The sequence below is a fragment of the Xenopus tropicalis genome, chromosome 3 (assembly GCF_000004195.4).
Source record: "Xenopus tropicalis strain Nigerian chromosome 3, UCB_Xtro_10.0, whole genome shotgun sequence".
Taxonomy (NCBI): domain Eukaryota; kingdom Metazoa; phylum Chordata; class Amphibia; order Anura; family Pipidae; genus Xenopus; species Xenopus tropicalis.
In genome coordinates this window covers 569,671-590,347 of record NC_030679.2, presented here as the reverse complement: position 1 = coordinate 590,347, position 20,677 = coordinate 569,671, and the positions used below count along the sequence as shown (strand labels likewise).

General features: G+C 51.8%; 1 protein-coding gene across 3 annotated transcripts in view; it reads right to left on the bottom strand.

Moving 5' to 3' along the window:
* The window catches only part of pik3c2g (phosphatidylinositol-4-phosphate 3-kinase catalytic subunit type 2 gamma), a 53,932-nt gene that overhangs the window by 32,929 nt on the left and 326 nt on the right, over window positions 1-20,677 (bottom strand). For 2 of the 3 annotated variants that reach the window (XM_031898403.1, XM_031898405.1), the window contains exons 2-11: window positions 16,273-17,003; window positions 13,114-13,196; window positions 12,873-13,030; window positions 10,567-11,878; window positions 10,006-10,099; window positions 7,550-7,617; window positions 6,968-7,031; window positions 5,386-5,493; window positions 2,418-2,451; window positions 1,648-1,840 (exon numbers count right to left, since the gene is read on the bottom strand). In XM_031898403.1, the coding sequence (XP_031754263.1) occupies window positions 1,648-1,840; window positions 2,418-2,451; window positions 5,386-5,493; window positions 6,968-7,031; window positions 7,550-7,617; window positions 10,006-10,099; window positions 10,567-11,878; window positions 12,873-13,030; window positions 13,114-13,196; window positions 16,273-16,935 (2,777 nt within the window). In that variant the 5' untranslated portion in view covers window positions 16,936-17,003. Of the gene's footprint in view, window positions 1-1,647; window positions 1,841-2,417; window positions 2,452-5,385; window positions 5,494-6,967; window positions 7,032-7,549; window positions 7,618-10,005; window positions 10,100-10,566; window positions 11,879-12,872; window positions 13,031-13,113; window positions 13,197-16,272; window positions 17,004-20,393; window positions 20,583-20,677 lie in introns of those variants that run through there. The other variant, XM_031898404.1, reaches the window with a different exon arrangement.

The following is a 20,677-nucleotide window of genomic DNA, read 5'->3' as shown; positions in this document are numbered from 1 at the left end:
GTAGGGGGTGCCATAGTGTTTCCCTTAGACAGTACAGTATGGGGGTACAGCTTATTGTGTGCCCAGAACATTCCCTCTCTGTATATTTGTATTTATACATATGGGTAGGGGGTGCCATAGTGTTTCCCTTAAACAGTACAGTATGGGGGTACAGCTTATTGTGTGCCCAGAACATTCCCTCTCTGTATATTTGTATTTATACATATGGGTAGGGGGTGCCATAGTGTTTCCCTTAGACAGTACAGTATGGGGGTAAAGCTTATTGTGTGCCCAGAACATTCCCTCTCTGTATATTTGTATTTATACGTATGGGTAGGGGGTGCCATAGTGTTTTCCCTTAGACAGTACAGTATGGGGGTACAGCTTATTGTGTGCCCAGAACATTCCCTCTCTGTATATTTGTATTTATACATATGGGTAGGGGGTGCCATAGTGTTTCCCTTAGACAGTACAGTATGGGGTACAGCTTATTGTGTGCCCAGAACATTCCCTCTCTGTATATTTGTATTTATACATATGGGTAGGGGGTGCCATAGTGTTTCCCTTAGACCAGTACAGTATGGGGGTACAGCTTATTGTGTGCCCCAGAACATTCCCTCTCTGTATATTTGTATTTATACATATGGGTAGGGGGTGCCATAGTGTTTCCCTTAGACAGTACAGTATGGGGGTACAGCTTATTGTGTGCCCAGAACATTCCTTCTCTGTATATTTGTATTTATACATATGGGTAGGGGGTGCCATAGTGTTTCCCTTAGACAGTACAGTATGGGGGTACAGCTTATTGTGTGCCCAGAACATTCCCTCTCTGTATATTTGTATTTATACATATGGGTAGGGGGTGCCATAGTGTTTCCCTTAGACAGTACAGTATGGGGGTACAGCTTATTGTGTGCCCAGAACATTCCCTCTCTGTATATTTGTATTTATACATATGGGTAGGGGGTGCCATAGTGTTTCCCTTAGACAGTACAGTATGGGGGTACAGCTTAATTGTGTGCCCAGAACATTCCTTCTCTGTATATTTGTATTTATACATATGGGTAGGGGGTGCCATAGTGTTCTCTTAGACAGTACAGTATGGGGGGTACAGCTTATTGTGTGCCCAGAACATTCCTTCTCTGTATATTTGTATTTATACATATGGGTAGGGGGTGCCATAGTGTTTCCCTTAGACAGTACAGTATGGGGGTACAGCTTATTGTGTGCCCAGAACATTCCCTCTCTGTATATTTGTATTTATACATATGGGTAGGGGGTGCCATAGTGTTTCCCTTAGACAGTACAGTATGGGGGTACAGCTTATTGTGTGCCCAGAACATTCCTTCTCTGTATATTTGTATTTATACATATGGGTAGGGGTGCCATAGTGTTTCCCTTAGACAGTACAGTATGGGGGTACAGCTTATTGTGTGCCCAGAACATTCCCTCTCTGTATATTTGTATTTATACATATGGGTAGGGGGTGCCATAGTGTTTCCCTTAGACAGTACAGTATGGGGGTACAGCTTATTGTGTGCCCAGAACATTCCCTCTCTGTATATTTGTATTTATACATATGGGTAGGGGGAGGGCAATATGAAGGGCGCCAGAGGATGGGGGGGGGGGGGCAGATTTAATATTCTCAGCGCGGCGCCAATTTCTCACCTATTCACCCAGTTGTCGGGCAGGTTGTGAGCCGAATACAGATGGAGGGAGAGATGGGACTCAGGGCTCTCAGTGCTGCAGTGGGGGCTTCTGGGTAATTCCACCAGAAAATCCGCATTAAAGCTGCTGCTGTAGATGTTGATGAGACGGGCGAGGGCCCCCGATACCCCCAGCACCGCGCTCTGCAGGGAAACTGAAAGGCAGCAAAGGGTTAATTCCCACAATTTCCCACAGGAGCCGTGGGATTCTGGGAACTCGGGGAAATTTTCTCTTTATATCAAATAACTTTGTGTCCGGCAGCAGCGCCGGAACCTCTGGGTTTTGCCCCACTGGGGTACCCCGAGTTACTGGGCGAGATTAACCCCTTCTGGTTACACAGTATCTGCCCCACTAATGAGCCTATAAAGGCAATTAACTAATTATTCTTTCCTTCCCTGTGTCCTTATTCAGTATAATTGGGGGAAATCATTCTGATGATCCCTAAGCTCTCTCTGCCCAGAGCTACTGAGCACGTGCAGTGCCGCTGACACCCCTCACAGAAGCCTGGGCCGGTACCTACAGATTCTGACTCCTCAGGCTGCTGCAGTAAGTTCAGTTCTACCCCATCAGTTCATAGGGTTTAGTTCTCCTTTAAGGTGTATTACTTTTCTATGGGTCGCCTTAAACATGTGGCAAATGGGGGTGCTCCTGCCTGGGGGTGCAAGGCTTTCCTGGGCGGAGTCATGGCTGATACACAGCAAAGTCTCAGTCTGAGGGGAAATCAATGTTACCTTGGGGGGCGCCTCCTGGATTTGCCCCGAGATACTGAAAAACAGAAAATTCATTAACAATAAGAGTGGAACTTATTAATAAAGATGGGGGCAGTAGGGCAAGATGGAGACAGTAGGGCAAGATGGATACAGTAGGGCAAGATGGGGACAGTAGGGCAAGATGGAGACAGTAGGGCAAGATGGAGACAGTAGGGCAAGATGGAGACAGTAGGGCAAGATGGATACAGTAGGGCAAGATGGAGACAGTAGGGCAAGATGGAGACAGTAGGGCAAGATGGATACAGTAGGGCAAGATGGAGACAGTAGGGCAAGATGGAGACAGTAGGGCAAGATGGAGACAGTAGGGCAAGATGGAGACAGTAGGGCAAGATGGGGACAGTAGGGCAAGATGGAGACAGTAGGGCAAGATGGAGACAGTAGGGCAAGATGGGGACAGTAGGGCAAGATGGGGACAGTAGGGCAAGATGGGGACAGTAGGGCAAGATGGAGACAGTAGGGCAAGATGGAGACTGTAGGGCAAGATGGGGACAGTAGGGGCAAGATGGAGACAGTAGGGCAAGATGGAGACTGTAGGGCAAGATGGAGACAGTAGGGCAAGATGGAGACAGTAGGGCAAGATGGATACAGTAGGGCAAGATGGGGACAGTAGGGCAAGATGGAGACAGTAGGGCAAGATGGAGACAGTAGGGCAAGATGGAGACAGTAGGGCAAGATGGAGACAGTAGGGCAAGATGGAGACAGTAGGGCAAGATGGAGACAGTAGGGCAAGATGGAGACAGTAGGGCAAGATGGGGACAGTAGGGCAAGATGGAGACAGTAGGGCAAGATGGAGACAGTAGGGCAAGATGGGGACAGTAGGGCAAGATGGGGACAGTAGGGCAAGATGGGGACAGTAGGGCAAGATGGGGACAGTAGGGCAAGATGGGGACAGTAGGGCAAGATGGGGACAGTAGGGCAAGATGGGGACAGTAGGGCAAGATGGGGACAGTAGGGCAAGATGGGGACAGTAGGGCAAGATGGGGACAGTAGGGCAAGATGGGGACAGTAGGGCAAGATGGAGACAGTAGGACAAGATGGGGACAGTAGGACAAGATGGGGACAGTAGGGCAAGATGGGGACAGTAGGGCAAGATGGAGACAGTAGGGCAAGATGGAGACAGTAGGGCAAGATGGAGACAGTAGGGCAAGATGGAGACAGTAGGGCAAGATGGGGACAGTAGGACAAGATGGGGACAGTAGGGCAAGATGGAGACAGTAGGGCAAGATGGAGACAGTAGGGCAAGATGGAGACAGTAGGGCAAGATGGGGACAGTAGGGCAAGATGGAGACAGTAGGACAAGATGGAGACAGTAGGGCAAGATGGGGACAGTAGGGCAAGATGGAGACAGTAGGGCAAGATGGGGACAGTAGGGCAAGATGGAGACAGTAGGGCAAGATGGAGACAGTAGGACAAGATGGAGACAGTAGGGCAAGATGGGGACAGTAGGACAAGATGGGGACAGTAGGGCAAGATGGGGACAGTAGGGCAAGATGGGGACAGTAGGACAAGATGGGGACAGTAGGACAAGATGGGGACAGTAGGGCAAGATGGGGACAGTAGGGCAAGATGGAGACAGTAGGGCAAGATGGAGACAGTAGGGCAAGATGGAGACAGTAGGACAAGATGGAGACAGTAGGACAAGATGGGGACAGTAGGACAAGATGGAGACAGTAGGGCAAGATGGAGACAGTAGGGCAAGATGGGGACAGTAGGACAAGATGGGGACAGTAGGGCAAGATGGGGACAGTAGGGCAAGATGGAGACAGTAGGGCAAGATGGAGACAGTAGGACAAGATGGGGACAGTAGGGCAAGATGGAGACAGTAGGGCAAGATGGAGACAGTAGGGCAAGATGGAGACAGTAGGGCAAGATGGAGACAGTAGGGCAAGATGGAGACAGTAGGGCAAGATGGAGACAGTAGGACAAGATGGAGACAGTAGGACAAGATGGGGACAGTAGGACAAGATGGAGACAGTAGGGCAAGATGGAGACAGTAGGGCAAGATGGGGACAGTAGGACAAGATGGGGACAGTAGGGCAAGATGGGGACAGTAGGGCAAGATGGAGACAGTAGGGCAAGATGGAGACAGTAGGGCAAGATGGGGACAGTAGGGCAAGATGGGGACAGTAGGGCAAGATGGAGACAGTAGGGCAAGATGGGGACAGTGGGGCAAGATGGGGACAGTGGGGCAAGATGGAGACAGTAGGACAAGATGGAGACAGTAGGGCAAGATGGAGACAGTAGGGCAAGATGGAGACAGTAGGGCAAGATGGAGACAGTAGGACAAGATGGAGACAGTAGGACAAGATGGAGACGGTAGGGCAAGATGGGGACAGTAGGGCAAGATGGAGACAGTAGGACAAGATGGAGACAGTAGGGCAAGATGGAGACAGTAGGGCAAGATGGAGACAGTAGGGCAAGATGGGGACAGTAGGGCAAGATGGGGACAGTAGGGCAAGATGGGGACAGTAGGGCAAGATGGAGACAGTAGGACAAGATGGAGACAGTAGGGCAAGATGGAGACAGTAGGGCAAGATGGGGACAGTAGGACAAGATGGAGACAGTAGGACAAGATGGGGACAGTAGGGCAAGATGGAGACAGTAGGGCAAGATGGGGACAGTAGGACAAGATGGAGACAGTAGGGCAAGATGGAGACAGTAGGACAAGATGGGGACAGTAGGACAAGATGGGGACAGTAGGGCAAGATGGAGACAGTAGGGCAAGATGGGGACAGTAGGGCAAGATGGGGACAGTAGGACAAGATGGAGACAGTAGGGCAAGATGGGGACAGTAGGACAAGATGGAGACAGTAGGGCAAGATGGAGATACTGGAGACATTTTTCAGAAATCAAATTAATGTTTTCCAATAGCCAATTACATTTAGGGAAAGGGATTGGCAGGATTTGGCTCCTCCCCTTTGGGCGGTACCTGTGTGTGGCGCAAAGCGGTCAGGGCCACATTGAGCTCCTTGGTTTCGACTCCTCGGAGTAAATAACAAATTTCCTTCACCGATTGCAAGACGTGGGTCACCGGTACCTGGGAACCAATAAAAAGCAGATAATGGAGCCGTAACCCCGGGGGATTGTGGGTCGGGCCCTCGGCACCGGCAGGATGAGATTCTGACACATCATTTGCCACAGAAGCCAAATTGCCCTGAACGTAATGAAACGCGGCGGGAAGTGTCATTTGTGTCTGAGAGAGATTTGTGCCGGGGAAGCGGCTGAACTGCACCCCGACGTCCCAGAGCAATAATTACACCGTGCAAATTAGAATTCCAGCAGAATTAGGGTTCCCTTCAGGTCAGGCCCAGTCTGTAGCCTCCGGAACCGGCTCCGTCCAAATAGATCTACTGAGTGGGATTAGTGGGGTCATGGGGGTCCCCAAAAGGAACTAAGTGCACCCCACAATAACTTCCTTGTAGGGTCCCTCTTATCATATGGGGGTTCATTCTGCACCCAAATAGCCCTGCACTCAGGGAGTCATGGGCACAGAACCCCTCAGTGACTGCTAATATCCTTATCATTTACAGTAGGGGGTACATTATCCCTTATAATACATGAGTGATACTCAGAGTTCCCTGTATAACTCAGCATGCAGCCTTGTGCCTTTATATGGGCACAGAACCCCTCAGTGACTGCTAATATCCTTATCATTTACAGTAGGGGGTACATTATCCCTTATAATACATGAGTGATACTCAGAGTTCCCTGTATAACTCAGCCTGCAGCCTTGTGCCTTTATATGGGGGGCACAGAACCCCTCAGTGACTGCTAATATCCTTATCATTTACAGTAGGGGGTACATTATCCCTTATAATACATGAGTGATACTCAGAGTTCCCTGTATAACTCAGCCTGCAGCCTTATGCCTTTATATGGGGGGCACAGAACCCCTCAGTGACTGCTAATATCCTTATCATTTACAGTAGGGGGTACATTATCCCTTATAATACATGAGTGATACTCAGAGTTCCCTGTATAACTCAGCCTGCAGCCTTGTGCCTTTATATGGGGGGCACAGAACCCCTCAGTGACTGCTAATATCCTTATCATTTACAGTAGGGGGTACATTATCCCTTATAATACATGAGTGATACTCAGAGCTCCCTGTATAACTCAGCCTGCAGCCTTGTGCCTTTATATGGGGGGCACAGAACCCCTCAGTGACTGCTAATATCCTTATCATTTACAGTAGGGGGTACATTATCCCTTATAATACATGAGTGATACTCAGAGTTCCCTGTATAACTCAGCCTGCAGCCTTGTGCCTTTATATGGGGGGCACAGAACCCCTCAGTGACTGCTAATATCCTTATCAGTTACAGTAGGGGGTACAGTATCCCTTATAATACATGAGTGATACTCAGAGTTCCCTGTATAACTCAGCCTGCAGCCTTGTGCCTTTATATGGGGGGCACAGAACCCCTCAGTGACTGCTAATATCCTTATCAGTTACAGTAGGGGGTACATTATCCCGTATAATACATGAGTGATAGTGATTGGTTCTTTACCTTGTGGCTCAGGAAAGCCTGGGTTTGATCCCCATAGTGGGACAGGGCGAGGGTAAGTCTGTTCCTGTGAGTAGAAGCAGAAGGGGCAGTTAGTGGGGGCTCAGCTTCCTGTATAACTCACCCCCCTATTTGCTGTAGATATGGCCCCTCCTACTAAATATTCCAGGACAATTTGTACCCCAATAGGGAAGGCTCCTAGGGATAAATAGGAAGGTATTTTTGCTTTGTTGCTATTGGGTGGGGTTAAAGGAGTCGGAGGTGCTGGGAGGAGGAGCTTATTCCTTGCACCCTACAGGGAGAAAGAGACCTGGGTATCACCATTTCCCATAATGCAGTCACATCTCTGGCCAATTGGTCACCACTGTAGGCACATATTGGTCACCATGTGCCACGCCCACCATGTGTGATGTCACTGGGCTAAATATGGTGATGTCACTGGGTAAATATGGTGATGTCACTGGGCTAAATATGGTGATGTCACTGGGCTAAATATGGTGATGTCACTGGATAAATATGGTGATGTCACTGGCACCTAACGACTCCACGGGGCTCATTTATATAATTAAAGGGATTGTCTCTCACTTCATCTGCGCCCAATACTGAGCGTGATCCAGGAGATCCATTCGCTGCTCACTTTCATCATCTTCATTCTGTAACCGGGAAACAGAATCACATGGTGCATCTATGGGCCCAGGCACCGCACCCCCAGGGGCCCCACTATGCACTGTGCCCCCCCCCCCAGGGAAAAGATCCCACAGTCCCACCTTAGTTATCTGTGTAGGAACTACAATTCCCAGCATGCCACAAGAACCAAGCACATCTATGGGCCCAGGCACAGCACCCCCCGGGGCCCCACTATGCACTGTGCCCCCCCCCCCCAGGGAAAAGATCCCACAGTCCCACCTTAGTTATCTGTGTAGGAACTACAATTCCCAGCATGCCACAAGAACCAAGCACATCTATGGGCCCAGGCACCGCACCCCCCGGGGCCCCACTATGCACTGTGCCCCCCCCCCCAGGGAAAAGATCCCACAGTCCCACCTTAGTTATCTGTGTAGGAACTACAATTCCCAGCATGCCACAAGAACCAAGCACATCTATGGGCCCAGGCACAGCACCCCTCGGGGCCCCACTATGCACTGTGCCCCCCCCCCAGGGAAAAGATCCCACAGTCCACCTTAGTTATCTGTGTAGGAACTACAATTCCCAGCATGCCAGAAGAACCAAGCACATCTATGGGCCCAGGCACCGCACCCCCAGGGGCCCCACTATGCACTGTGCCCCCCCCCCCCAGGGAAAGATCCCACAGTCCCACCTTAGTTATCTGTGTAGGAACTACAATTCCCAGCATGCCACAAGAACCAAGCACATCTATGGGCCCAAGCACCGCACCCCCGGGGCCCCACTATGCACTGTGCCCCCCCCGCCCAGGGAAAAGATCCACAGTCCCACCTTAGTTATCTGTGTAGGAACTACAATTCCCAGCATGCCACAAGAACCAAGCACATCTATGGGCCCAGGCACAGCACCCCTCGGGGCCCCACTATGCACTGTGCCCCCCCCCCAGGGAAAAGATCCCACAGTCCCACCTTAGTTATCTGTGTAGGAACTACAATTCCCAGCATGCCAGAAGAACCAAGCACATCTATGGGCCCAGGCACCGCACCCCCAGGGGCCCCACTATGCACTGTGCCCCCCCCCCAGGGAAAAGATCCCACAGTCCCACCTTAGTTATCTGTGTAGGAACTACAATTCCCAGCATGCCACAAGAACCAAGCACATCTATGGGCCCAGGCACCGCACCCCCGGGGCCCACTATGCACTGTGCCCCCCCCCCAGGGAAAGATCCCACAGTCCCACCTTAATTATCTCTGTAGGAACTACAATTCCCAGCATGCCACAAGAACCAAGCACATTATGGGCCCAGGCACCGCACCCCCCGGGGCCCCACTATGCACTGTGCCCCCCCCAGGGAAAGATCCCACAGTCCCACCGTAGTTATCTGTGTAGGAACTACAATTCCCAGCATGCCACAAGAACCAAGCACATCTATGGGCCCAGGCACCGCACCCCCGGGGCCCCACTATGCACTGTGCCCCCCCCCCCCAGGGAAAGATCCCACAGTCCCACCTTAATTATCTCTGTGGGAACTACAATTCCCAGCATGCCACAAGAACCAAGCACATTATGGGCCCAGGCACCGCACCCCCCGGGGCCCCACTATGCACTGTGCCCCCCCCCAGGGAAAAGATCCCACAGTCCCACCTTAGTTATCTGTGTAGGAACTACAATTCCCAGCATGCCACAAGAACCAAGCACATCTATGGGCCCAGGCACCGCACCCCCCGGGGCCCCACTATGCACTGTGCCCCCCCCCCCCCAGGGAAAAGATCCCACAGTCCCACTTAGTTATCTGTGTAGGAACTACAATTCCCAGCATGCCACAAGAACAAGCACATCTATGGGCCCAGGCACAGCACCCCCCGGGGCCCCACTATGCACTGTGCCCCCCAGGGAAAAGATCCCACAGTCCCACCTTAGTTATCTGTGTAGGAACTACAATTCCCAGCATGCCACAAGAACCAAGCACATCTATGGGCCCAGGCACAGCACCCCCCGGGGCCCCACTATGCACTGTGCCCCCCCCCCCAGGGAAAAGATCCCACAGTCCCACCTTAGTTATCTGTGTAGGAACTACAATTCCCAGCATGCCACAAGAACCAAGCACATCTATGGGCCCAGGCACAGCACCCCCCGGGGCCCCACTATGCACTGTGCCCCCCCCCCCCCCCCAGGGAAAAGATCCCACAGTCCCACCTTAGTTATCTGTGTAGGAACTACAATTCCCAGCATGCCAGAAGACCCAAGCACATCTATGGGCCCAGGCACCGCACCCCCCGGGGCCCCACTATGGGTCCCACTGTGCCCCCCCCCACAATAATCTCCTGCATTTTATCACTATAGTAGCAGCCATTTGCACAATACAGAAACTACAACTCCCAGCGCCCCCCGTAGGCCTGAGTAGAAGTGGGGCTGACCGTGCGTGCCAGGGGGGGCTCCGGATTCAGGTGGAGCCGCAGTCGGACTGACTCCAGTCTCTGGAGGTTCAAGTGGCAGCGGAAGGTGAAGTCACTGAAATGATTAATATAATTAGATCTTAATGAGCACAAACTGATTCCATCATCCTCCTTTGCTTATATGGCGCCTACAGAGGGGGTAGCACTGTACCAGCAATGGCGCTATTGGGGCAATAAGGGTATATAAAGCACATCCCAATCTATCCCAATATCCAGTTTGTGGTTCAACAGCTCCCTCTGCTGGAACTTCCCAGCACTGCAGCTAGGGTTATAAAATTTACATTATATGTGTGTGATCCCCAAATTACAGACCCCCCCAACTATCCCTTCCCACAGGCACAAACCAGGGGTTCAGGGGTGACTTCTGGGCCCTCATCTACTGTGTGTGATACCCCCCCCCCCCACACACACACACAAACTGCCCCGGGCAGAATGGAACCCAAGGCCACAGGGGGGTGATGGTGCAATAGTGGTGCCAGCCACCCCCACAGTAACATAATGGTACAGCCCAGTGATACTCACTTTTGTAAGAACTCATCATATCCGCAGATACTCAGTAAATACCCCCCGGGGGGAGGCGATGGGCCCGGAGACTGGGGGTATTGGGGGGGACTGGCTGAATAAGGTTCCAATGGGTAAAGCTGCTGTGAGGGGGTGGGCTGGGGTGCAGAGGGGTAGGTGGGCTGAGCTGGGGGGTATTGTTGCTGGGAGGGGTATTTATCCTGTGCTGGGGTATATTCCTGCTGTAACACTGAATGCTGGTGGGGTAAGGAGGGGTAAATACGCTGACCAGGGGGGTGTTGTTGGGATAGGGAGGCCTGGGGCTGAAGGGAGGGGTAGATATTTTGCACAGGAGGGTATTCAGGTGGCAAATTGGGGTGCTGAGGTGCAAGATAGTTGGGGTGCTGGGGCACGGGGGAGCTGGTTTGCTGTAGCACCGGATAATTGGGGTTCTGTGGCACAGAATAGTTGGGGTGCTGAGGTAATGTAAAACTGGGGTGCTGGGGTTCAGGATAGTTGGGGTGCTGTGGCAAAGGATAATTAGGGTGCTGAGGTGCAGGAGAGTTGGGGTGCTGAGGTGCAAGATAGTTGGGGTGCTGAGGTGCAGGAGAGTTGGGGTGCTGAGGTGCAAGATAGTTGGGGTGCTGAGGTGCAGGAGAGTTGGGGTGCTGGGGTTCAGGATAGTAGGGGTGCTGAGGTGCAAGATAGTTGGGGTGCTGAGGTGCAGGAGAGTTGGGGTGCTGGGGTTCAGGATAGTAGGGGTGCTGAGGTGCAGGAGAGTTGGGGTGCTGGGGTTCAGGATAGTAGGGGTGCTGAGGTGCAGGAGAGTTGGGGTGCTGAGGTGCAGGAGAGTTGGGGTGCTGAGGTGCAGGAGAGTTGGGGTGCTGAGGTGCAGGAGAGTTGGGGTGCTGAGGTGCAGGAGAGTTGGGGTGCTGAGGTGTAAAATAGTTGGGGTGCTGAGGTGCAGGAGAGTTGGGGTGCTGAGGTGCAGGAGAGTTGGGGTGCTGAGGTGCAGGAGAGTTTGGGGTGCTGAGGTGTAAAATAGTTGGGGTGCTGAGGTGCAGGAGAGTTGGGGGTGCTGAGGTGTAAAATAGTTGGGGTGCCTGAGGTGCAGGAGAGTTGGGGTGCTGAGGTGCAGGAGAGTTGGGGTGCTGAGGTGTAAAATAGTTGGGGTGCTGAGGTGCAGGAGAGTTGGGGTGCTGAGGGGCAGGAGAGTTGGGGTGCTGAGGTGCAGGAGAGTTGGGGTGCTGAGGGGCAGGAGAGTTGGGGTGCTGAGGTGCAGGAAAGTTGGGGCGAAACAATTTTGAGATAAAATCCTGGACACGAACGGAATCTGACAACGAAAAAAGTAATTTAAAAATTAGATTTACTAACACTGGCTCCTCCCTTCCCCCCTCCCCCAGGATAAATGAGACCCATTAAAGCTCCCTATACAGTGGCCCCGCCCCAATCTGATCTGCCACAGAGGGGCCACAGACTAAACAATAACTAGGAACAATATCCCCTATACTGACCCCCCCCATATACAGTGGCTCCGCCCCAATCTGATCTGCAGCCAATCACCTTTGTATAACACTCCCTGTAGGGCAAAGCAAAGAGGGGGTGACCCGTTACCATGGAGCATCTCCCCCCTATTTTTGTGCCCAAGTGGACCCATGGGTGCTGGGGTGCCGAGGTGCAGGGGTGCTGGGGTGCCGGGGTGGAAGGACCCTGGAATTAGGGGAGCCGGGGTGCAGGGGTGCTGGGGTGCCGGGGTGGAAGGACCCTGGAATTAGGGGAGCCGGGGTGCAGGGGTGCTGGGGTGCCGGGGTGGAAGGACCCTGGAATTAGGGGAGCCGGGGTGCTGGGGTGCCGGGGTGGAAGGACCCTGGAATTAGGGGAGCCGGGGTGCCTGGGTGCATGGGTGCCAGGGTGCCTGGGTGCCGGGGTGGAAGGACCCTGGAATTAGGGGAGCCGGGGTGCAGGGGTGCCGGGGTGGAAGGACCCTGGAATAAGGGGAGCCGGGGTGCTGGGTGCCGGGTGGGAGGACCCTGGAATTAGGGGAGCCGGGGTGCCTGGGTGCATGGGTGCCAGGGTGCCTGGGTGCCGGGGTGGAAGGACCCTGGAATTAGGGGAGCCGGGGTGCAGGGGTGCCGGGGTGGAAGGACCCTGGAATAAGGGGAGCCGGGGTGCCTGGGTGCCGGGGTGGGAGGACCCTGGAATTAGGGGAGCCGGGGTGCCTGGGTGCTGGGGTGCCAGGGTGCCGGGGTGGGAGGACACTGGAATTAGGGGAGCTGGGGTGCCAGGGTGCCGGGGTGGGAGGACATTGGAATTAGGGGTCCCCGTACCTCTCTCGGAGCAGATGAGGGGGTGGGGCAGGCAGCCCCCACACACAGTTACTCTCAGGTCCGACTCGGCACCGACCCCCAAGGGGAACCTGACGGCCACGGCCCAAACTCTCCCCGAATTGGACTCGGAGTCGGAGGCAGAATATTCGCTCCTGATGCTGAAATGGGCCAGAGAGACGGAATGAACCCCCAGACACAAAGGAACCCCGAGTCCGACTGGGGGGGGGGGAATCAAACGAACCTTTTTACTGAGTCACTAAATGCTGTAAAGTCCCTGTCCCTGTTCCCTGATGGGTCCAAAAGCCGAATCCGCCAGTCCTGTTTCTGTAAAGAGAGAAATTCTTATCAACATTCCCAGTATCCTGAGCCCTAACCCTAATACCCCTAATACCCCTAACCCCAATACCCCTAATAACCCCAATACCCCTAACCCTAAAACCCCTAATACCCTAACCCCAATACCCCTAATAACCCTAATACCCCTAATACCCTAACCCCAATATTAGGGTTATTAGGGGTATTAGGGTTAGGGGTATTGGGGTTAGGGTATTAGGGGTATTAGGGTTAGGGGTATTAGGGTTAGTGTATTAGGGTTAGGGGTATTAGTGTTATTAGGGGTATTAGGTATAACCCTAATACCCCAATAACCCTAATACCCCTAATAACACTAATACCCCTAACCCTAATACACTAACCCTAATACCCCTAACCCTAATACCCCTAATACCCTAATACCCCTAATAACCCTAATAGCCCTAATAACCCTAATACCCCTAACACTAATACCCCTAATAACCCTAATAGCCCTAATAACCCTAATAGCCCTAATAACCCTAATAACCTAACCCCAACCCTAACCCTAATAACCCTAACCCCAACCCTAATACCCTAACCCCAACCCTAACCCTAATAACCTAACCCCAACCCTAACCCTAATAACCTAACCCCAACCCTATACCTAATAACCTAACCTTAACCCTAACCCTAATAACCTAACCCCAACCCTAACCCTAATACCCTAATACCCTAACCCCAACCCTAACCCTAATAACCTAACCCTAACCCTAATAACCTAACCAACCTAACCCTATAACTAACCCAACCCTAACCTAATACCCTAACCCCAACCCTAACCCTAATAACCCCAACCCAACCCTAATAACCCAACCCCATCCCTAACCCTAATACCAACCCCAACCCTAACCCTAATAACCTAACCCAACCCTAATACCAACCCTAATACCCTAACCCTAATACCCTAACCCTAATAACCTAACCCTAATAACCTAACCCCAACCCTAATAACCTAACACATACACCTAATAACCTAACCCAACCTAATACCCTAACCCCAACCCTATAACCTAACCCAACCCTAATACGCCTAACCCCACCCAACCTAACCCAACTACCCAATAACCTAACCCCAACCCTAATAACCCTAATAACCTAACCCCAACCCTAACCCTAATAACCCTAATACCCTAACCAACCCTAACCCTAATAACCCTAACTCCCCACCCTAACCTAATACCCCAACCCAACCCTAACCTAATAACCTAACACCACCTAACCCTAATAACCTAACCACAACCCTAACCCAATAACCCTAACCCTAATAACCTAACCCCAACCCAAATAACCTAACCCCACCCTACTAATAACCCTAATAACCTAACCTAATAAACCCAACCCCAACCCTAACCTAATAACCTAACACCAACCAAATAACCTAACCCCCAAACCCCAACCTAATAACCTAACCCTAATAACCTAACCCCAACCCTAATAACCTAACCCCACCTAACCTATACCCTAACCCCAACCTAACCCTAATAACCTAACCCAACCAACTAATACCTATCTAACCCAACTACCTAATAACCTAACTCCAACCCTAACCCTAATAACCTACACCCTAACCCTAATACCCTAACCCTAATAACCTAACCCCAACCCTAACCCTAACCCTAATACCTAACCCCAACCCAATTAACCTAACCCCAACCCTAATAACCCAACCGCAACCCTAATAACCCAACCCTAACCCTAACCCTAACCTAATACCCTAACCCCACCCTAACCCTAATAACCTACCCCAACCCTAATACCCTAATAACCTAACCCCAACCCTAACCCTAATAACCCACCCCAACCCCTAATAACCCTAAACACCCTAACCCTAACCCTAATAAACCCAACCCTAACCCTAATAACCTAACCCCAACCCTAACCCTAATAACCTAACCCCAACCCTAACCCTAATACCTAAACCCAACCCTAACCCTAATAACCTACCAACCTAATCCTAATCACTAACCCCAACCCTAACCCTAATAACTAAACCCCAACCCTAACCCTAATAACCTAACCCACCCACCTAATACCTAACCCTAATAACCTAACCCAACCTACCCTAACCAACCCTAATAACCTAACCCAACCTAACCCTAATAACCCAACCCCAACCTAACCCTAATAACCAACCCTAACGCAACCCAACCCTAATAACCTAACCCCAACCCTAACCTAACCCTAACCCAACCTAACCCTAATAACCTAACCCAACCTAACCTAATAACCCAACCCAACCCTAATAACCTAACCCCAACCCTAACCCTAATAACCTAACCCCAACCCTAATAACCCAACCCCATCCCTAACCCTAATAACCTAACCCTAACCCTAATAACCCAACCCCATCCCTAACCCTAATAACCCAACCCCAACCCTAACCCTAATAACCTAACCCAAACGCCTAAATAACCAACCCATCCCTAACCTAATAACCTAACCCTAAACCTAATACCCAACCCCATCCCTAACCCTAAGTACCTAACCCAAACCTAACCCTAATAACCTAAACCCGCAACCTAATAACCTAACCCCAACCCTAACCCTAATACCCTTAACCCAACCCTAACCCTAATACCTGCCATACCCTTAACCCTAATAACTAACCACCCTGCATACTAATAAACTCTAACCCCACTAACCCTAATAATCTAACCCCAACTAACCTAATAACAACCCCATCCCAAACCCCCCCTAAAAAAAACCCCCAACCCCAAAAAACCCTTAAAACCCCTAAATTAAACCTAACCCTCCTAATAACCTAACCCTAACCCTAATAACCTACCCTAAACTAACCCCAACCCTTAAACCCTAATAACCTAACCCCACCTATAACCAACCAACCCTAACCCTAATAACCTAACCGCAACCCTAATAACCTAACCCCACCCTAAAAACTAACCCCAACCCTAACCCTAATAACCCAACCCCAACCCTAACCCTAATAACCTAACCCCAACCCTAATAACCTAACCCCAACCCTAACCCTAATAACCTAACCCCAACCCTAACCCTAATAACCTAACCCCAACCCTAAATGACTTACCTCCAACGCCCAATAAGGCGGCCCAGATTCCCAGGGATAGTGGGACGCAGTGGGCGTTTCTGCCAGATCGACAGACTGATGACCCGAGTGTCCATATAATGACCTTGACCTCAAGGTGACTTCACTGGCGTTTGTTGTTTGAGTTTGGAAGATAAAGGTGTTCGAGTCCGGTGCTATGTGGATAGTGTGTCTCCTAGAGGTTTGGGTAAAGTCTTCTCCTGCATCAAATCTTGGTGGTTCTCCATTCAACTGGAAATGGATTGAGTGGTAATGAGCGGTGGGTTCATCGGACTCCAGCCCCCAGAAATGCTCAAACCCAATCCCTGGAATTCCAGGCACCGGCGGTTCTGCATCAGACCCAGATGGTCCTTGGAACTCAGGCGACGGGTGAGCTGGAAAGCTCTGCAGATGCTCCTCAAGCCAATTGGCTGACTGGAACTGGAAGGGGACTATGGAAGGGGCAACGTTGTTATTGGGAGTCAGAAATGAGTCAAAGCCAAGAGGATTGGGGGGGCCCGGATAGGAGTCCATATTTGGGGATGGGGCCCCAGGTGAATAACCTTGATGGAAAGGGGCGTTGGGGTAGGGACATGCAGGGAGTTGGACATTTGGGTTGTAGTTTGGTTGAGACGAAGAGATGTTAGTTTGGTGGCTGTGATCCATGTCTCCTTCACGTCTTCTCTTGGGGCTTCAGGAGAAACATCTGGATGGAAATGATTTGCCCCCCGTGGCTGAAAAGCATAAAGGAAATGACTTGTATAAGAAGGTTTCATTATGGATGGGTATCCCCCAGATCCCATATTAATACCCCCATCAATACTACCCAATATTGCCCCTTACACACTGCCCCATGTCCTGTAACCCCCAAACCCATGTCCCCATCAGTTCTACCCCACATTGCCCAACACATTGCCCCATGTCCTGTAACCCCCCAAACCCCAAATCCCCATCAGTTCTACCCCACATTGCCCCACACACGCCCATGTCCTGTAACCCCCAAACCCATATCCCCATCAGTTCTACCCCACATTTTGTCCCACACATTGCCCCATGTCCTGTAAACCCCAAACCCCCAAATCCCCATCAGTTCTACCCCACATTGCCCAACACACACTGCCCATGTCCTGTAAACCCCCAAACCATGGTCCCCATCAGTTCTACCCCACATTTGTCCACACATTGCCCATGTCCTGTAACCCCAAACCCCAAATCCCCATCAGTTCTACCCCACATTGCCCCACACACACTGCCCCATGTCCTGTAACCCCCAAACCCATGTCCCCATCAGTTCTACCCCACATTGTCCCACACATTGCCCCATGTCCTGTAACCCCCAAACCCCCAAATCCCCATCAGTTCTACCCCACATTGCCCCACACACACTGCCCCATGTCCTGTAACCCCCAAACCCATATCCCATCAGTTCTACCCCACATTGCCCCACACACACTGCCCCATGTCCTGTAACTCCCCAAACCCATGTCCCCATCAGTTCTACCCACATTGCCCCACACACACTGCCCCATGTCCTGTAACCCCCAAACAATGTCCCCATCAGTTCTACCGACATTTGCCACCACACTGCCCCATGTCCTGTAAACCCCCAAACCCATGTCCCCATCAGTTCTACCGCCACATTGCCCACACACACTGCTCACAATGTCCTGTTAACGCCCCAAACCCATGTCCCTCAGTTCTACCCCACATTGCCCCACACACACTGCCCCATGTCCTGTAACCCCAAACCACATGTCCCATCAGTTTTCTACTGACCCCACTTGCCCCACACACACTGCCCATGTCCTGTAACCCCCAAACCCATGTCCCATTCAGTTCTACCCCACATTGCCCCACACACACTGCCCCATGTCCTGTAACCCCAAAATACCCATATCCCCATCAGTTCTACCCAACATTGCCCCACACACACTGCCCCATGTCCTGTAACCCCCGCAAACCCATGTCCCCATCAGTTCTACCCCACATTGCCCCACACACATCTGCCTCATGTCCTGTAACCGCCCAACCCATATCCCCATCAGTTCTACCCCACATTGCCTCCACACATACTGCCCCATGTCCTGTACCCAAACCCATGTCCCCATCAGTTCTACCCCACATTGCCACAGCTACCTGCCCCATGTCCTGTAACCCCAAACCCATATCCCCATCAGTTCTACCCACATTGCCCCACACACACTGCCCCATGTCCTGTAACCCCCAAACCCATATCCCCATCAGTTCTACCCCACATTGCCCCACACACACTGCCCCATGTCCTGTAACCCCCAAACCCATATCCCCATCAGTTCTACCCACATTGCCCCACACACACTGCCCCATGTCCTGTAACCCCAAACCCATGTCCCCATCAGTTCTACCCCACATTGCCCCACACACACTGCCCCATGTCCTGTAACCAACCCATATCCCATCAGTTCTACCCCACATTGCCGCACACACACTGCCCCATGTCCTGTAAACCCCAAACCCATGTCCCCTCGTTCTAAACCCACATTGCCCCACACACACTGCCCCATGTCCTGTAACCCCCAAACCATATCCCCATCAGTTCTACTCCCACATTGCCCCACACACACTGCCCCATGTCCGCCCCAAACCCATGTCCCCATCAGTTCTACCCCACATTGCCCCACACATACTGCCCCTGTCCTGTAACCCCAAACCCATATCCCCATCAGTTCTACCCCACATTGTCCTACACACACTGCCCCATGTCCTGTAACCCCCAAACCCATGTCCCCATCAATTCTACCCCACATTGCCCCACACACACTGCCCCATGTCCTGTAACCCCCAAACCCATGTCCCCATCAGTTCTACCCCACATTGCCCCACACACACTGCCCCATGTCCTGTAACCCCCAAACCCATATCCCCATCAGTTCTACCCCACATTGTCCTACACACACTGCCCCATGTCCTGTAACCCCAAACCATATCCCCATCAGTTCTACCCCACATTGCCCCACACACACTGCCCCATGTCCTGTAACCCCAAACCCATATCCCCATCAGTTTCTACCCCACATTGCCCCACACACACTGCCCCATGTCCTGTAACCCCCAACCATATCCCATCAGTTCTACCCCACATTGCCCCACACACACTGCCCCTGTCCTGTACACCCCAAACCCATATCCCCATCAGTTCTACCCCACATTGTCCTACACACACTGCCCCATGTCCTGTAACCCCAAACCCATATCCCCATCAGTTCTACCCCACATTGTCCTACACACACTGCCCCATGTCCTGTAACCCCCAAACCCATATCCCCATCAGTTCTACCCCACATTGCCCCACACACACTGCCCCATGTCCTGTAACCCCCAAACCCATATCCCCATCAGTTCTACCCCCAATTGCCCCACACACACTGCCCCATGTCCTGTAACCCCCAAACCCATGTCCCATCGGTTCTACCCATCATTGCCCACAACACACTGCCCATGTCCTGTAACCCCCAAACCCATATCCCCATCAGTTCTACCCCACATTGTCCTACACACACTGCCCCATGTCCTGTAACCCCCAAACCCATATCCCCATCAGTTCTACCCCACATTGCCCACACACACTGCCCCATGTCCTGTAACCCCAAAACCATATCCCCCAATCAGTTCTACCCCACATTGTCCTACACACACTGCCCCATGTCCTGTAACCCCCAAACCCATATCCCCATCAGTTCTACCCCACATTGCCCCACACACACTGCCCCATGTCCTGTAACCCACAAACCCTATCCCATCAGTTCTACCCCACATTGCCCACACACACTGCCCCATGTCCTGTAACCCCAAACCCATATCCCATCAGTTCTACCCCACATTGCCCCACACACTGCCCCATGTCCTGTAAACCCCCAAACCCATGTCCCCATCAGTTCTACCCCACATTGCCCCACACACACTGCCCCATGTCCTGTAACCCCCAAACCCATATCCCCATCAGTTCTACCCCACATACTGCCCCATGTCCCAAAGACCAATGTCTCTATGACATTTACCCAACATAATCCCTTACAAACTGCCCCACAGGATCCTCACAAACGCCCCCATTTGCCCTACCCAGCATGCCCTGGGCCCATACATACCAATGGAAGCAGCAGGAATGTGACTGAATAGAATGATTTGTACAAAGGGAATAAGGGAGTGTCAGCGAGTCGGGGAGGGAGGCAGAAAGACAGCCTGGGTAATTATTCACTAACTGCCCTCCCCAAGCAGGAACCAACCTGCCCCTGTCACTGAGATACAGTGTGACTGCTGTGTGTCTCTATGAGTGTGCGGTTGTAGTTCAACTAGATCCTGCCCTCACTACCGTGGACATTAATTTACTATAAACATATGATTTCTAGACAGATATTTCTGGATCACATTT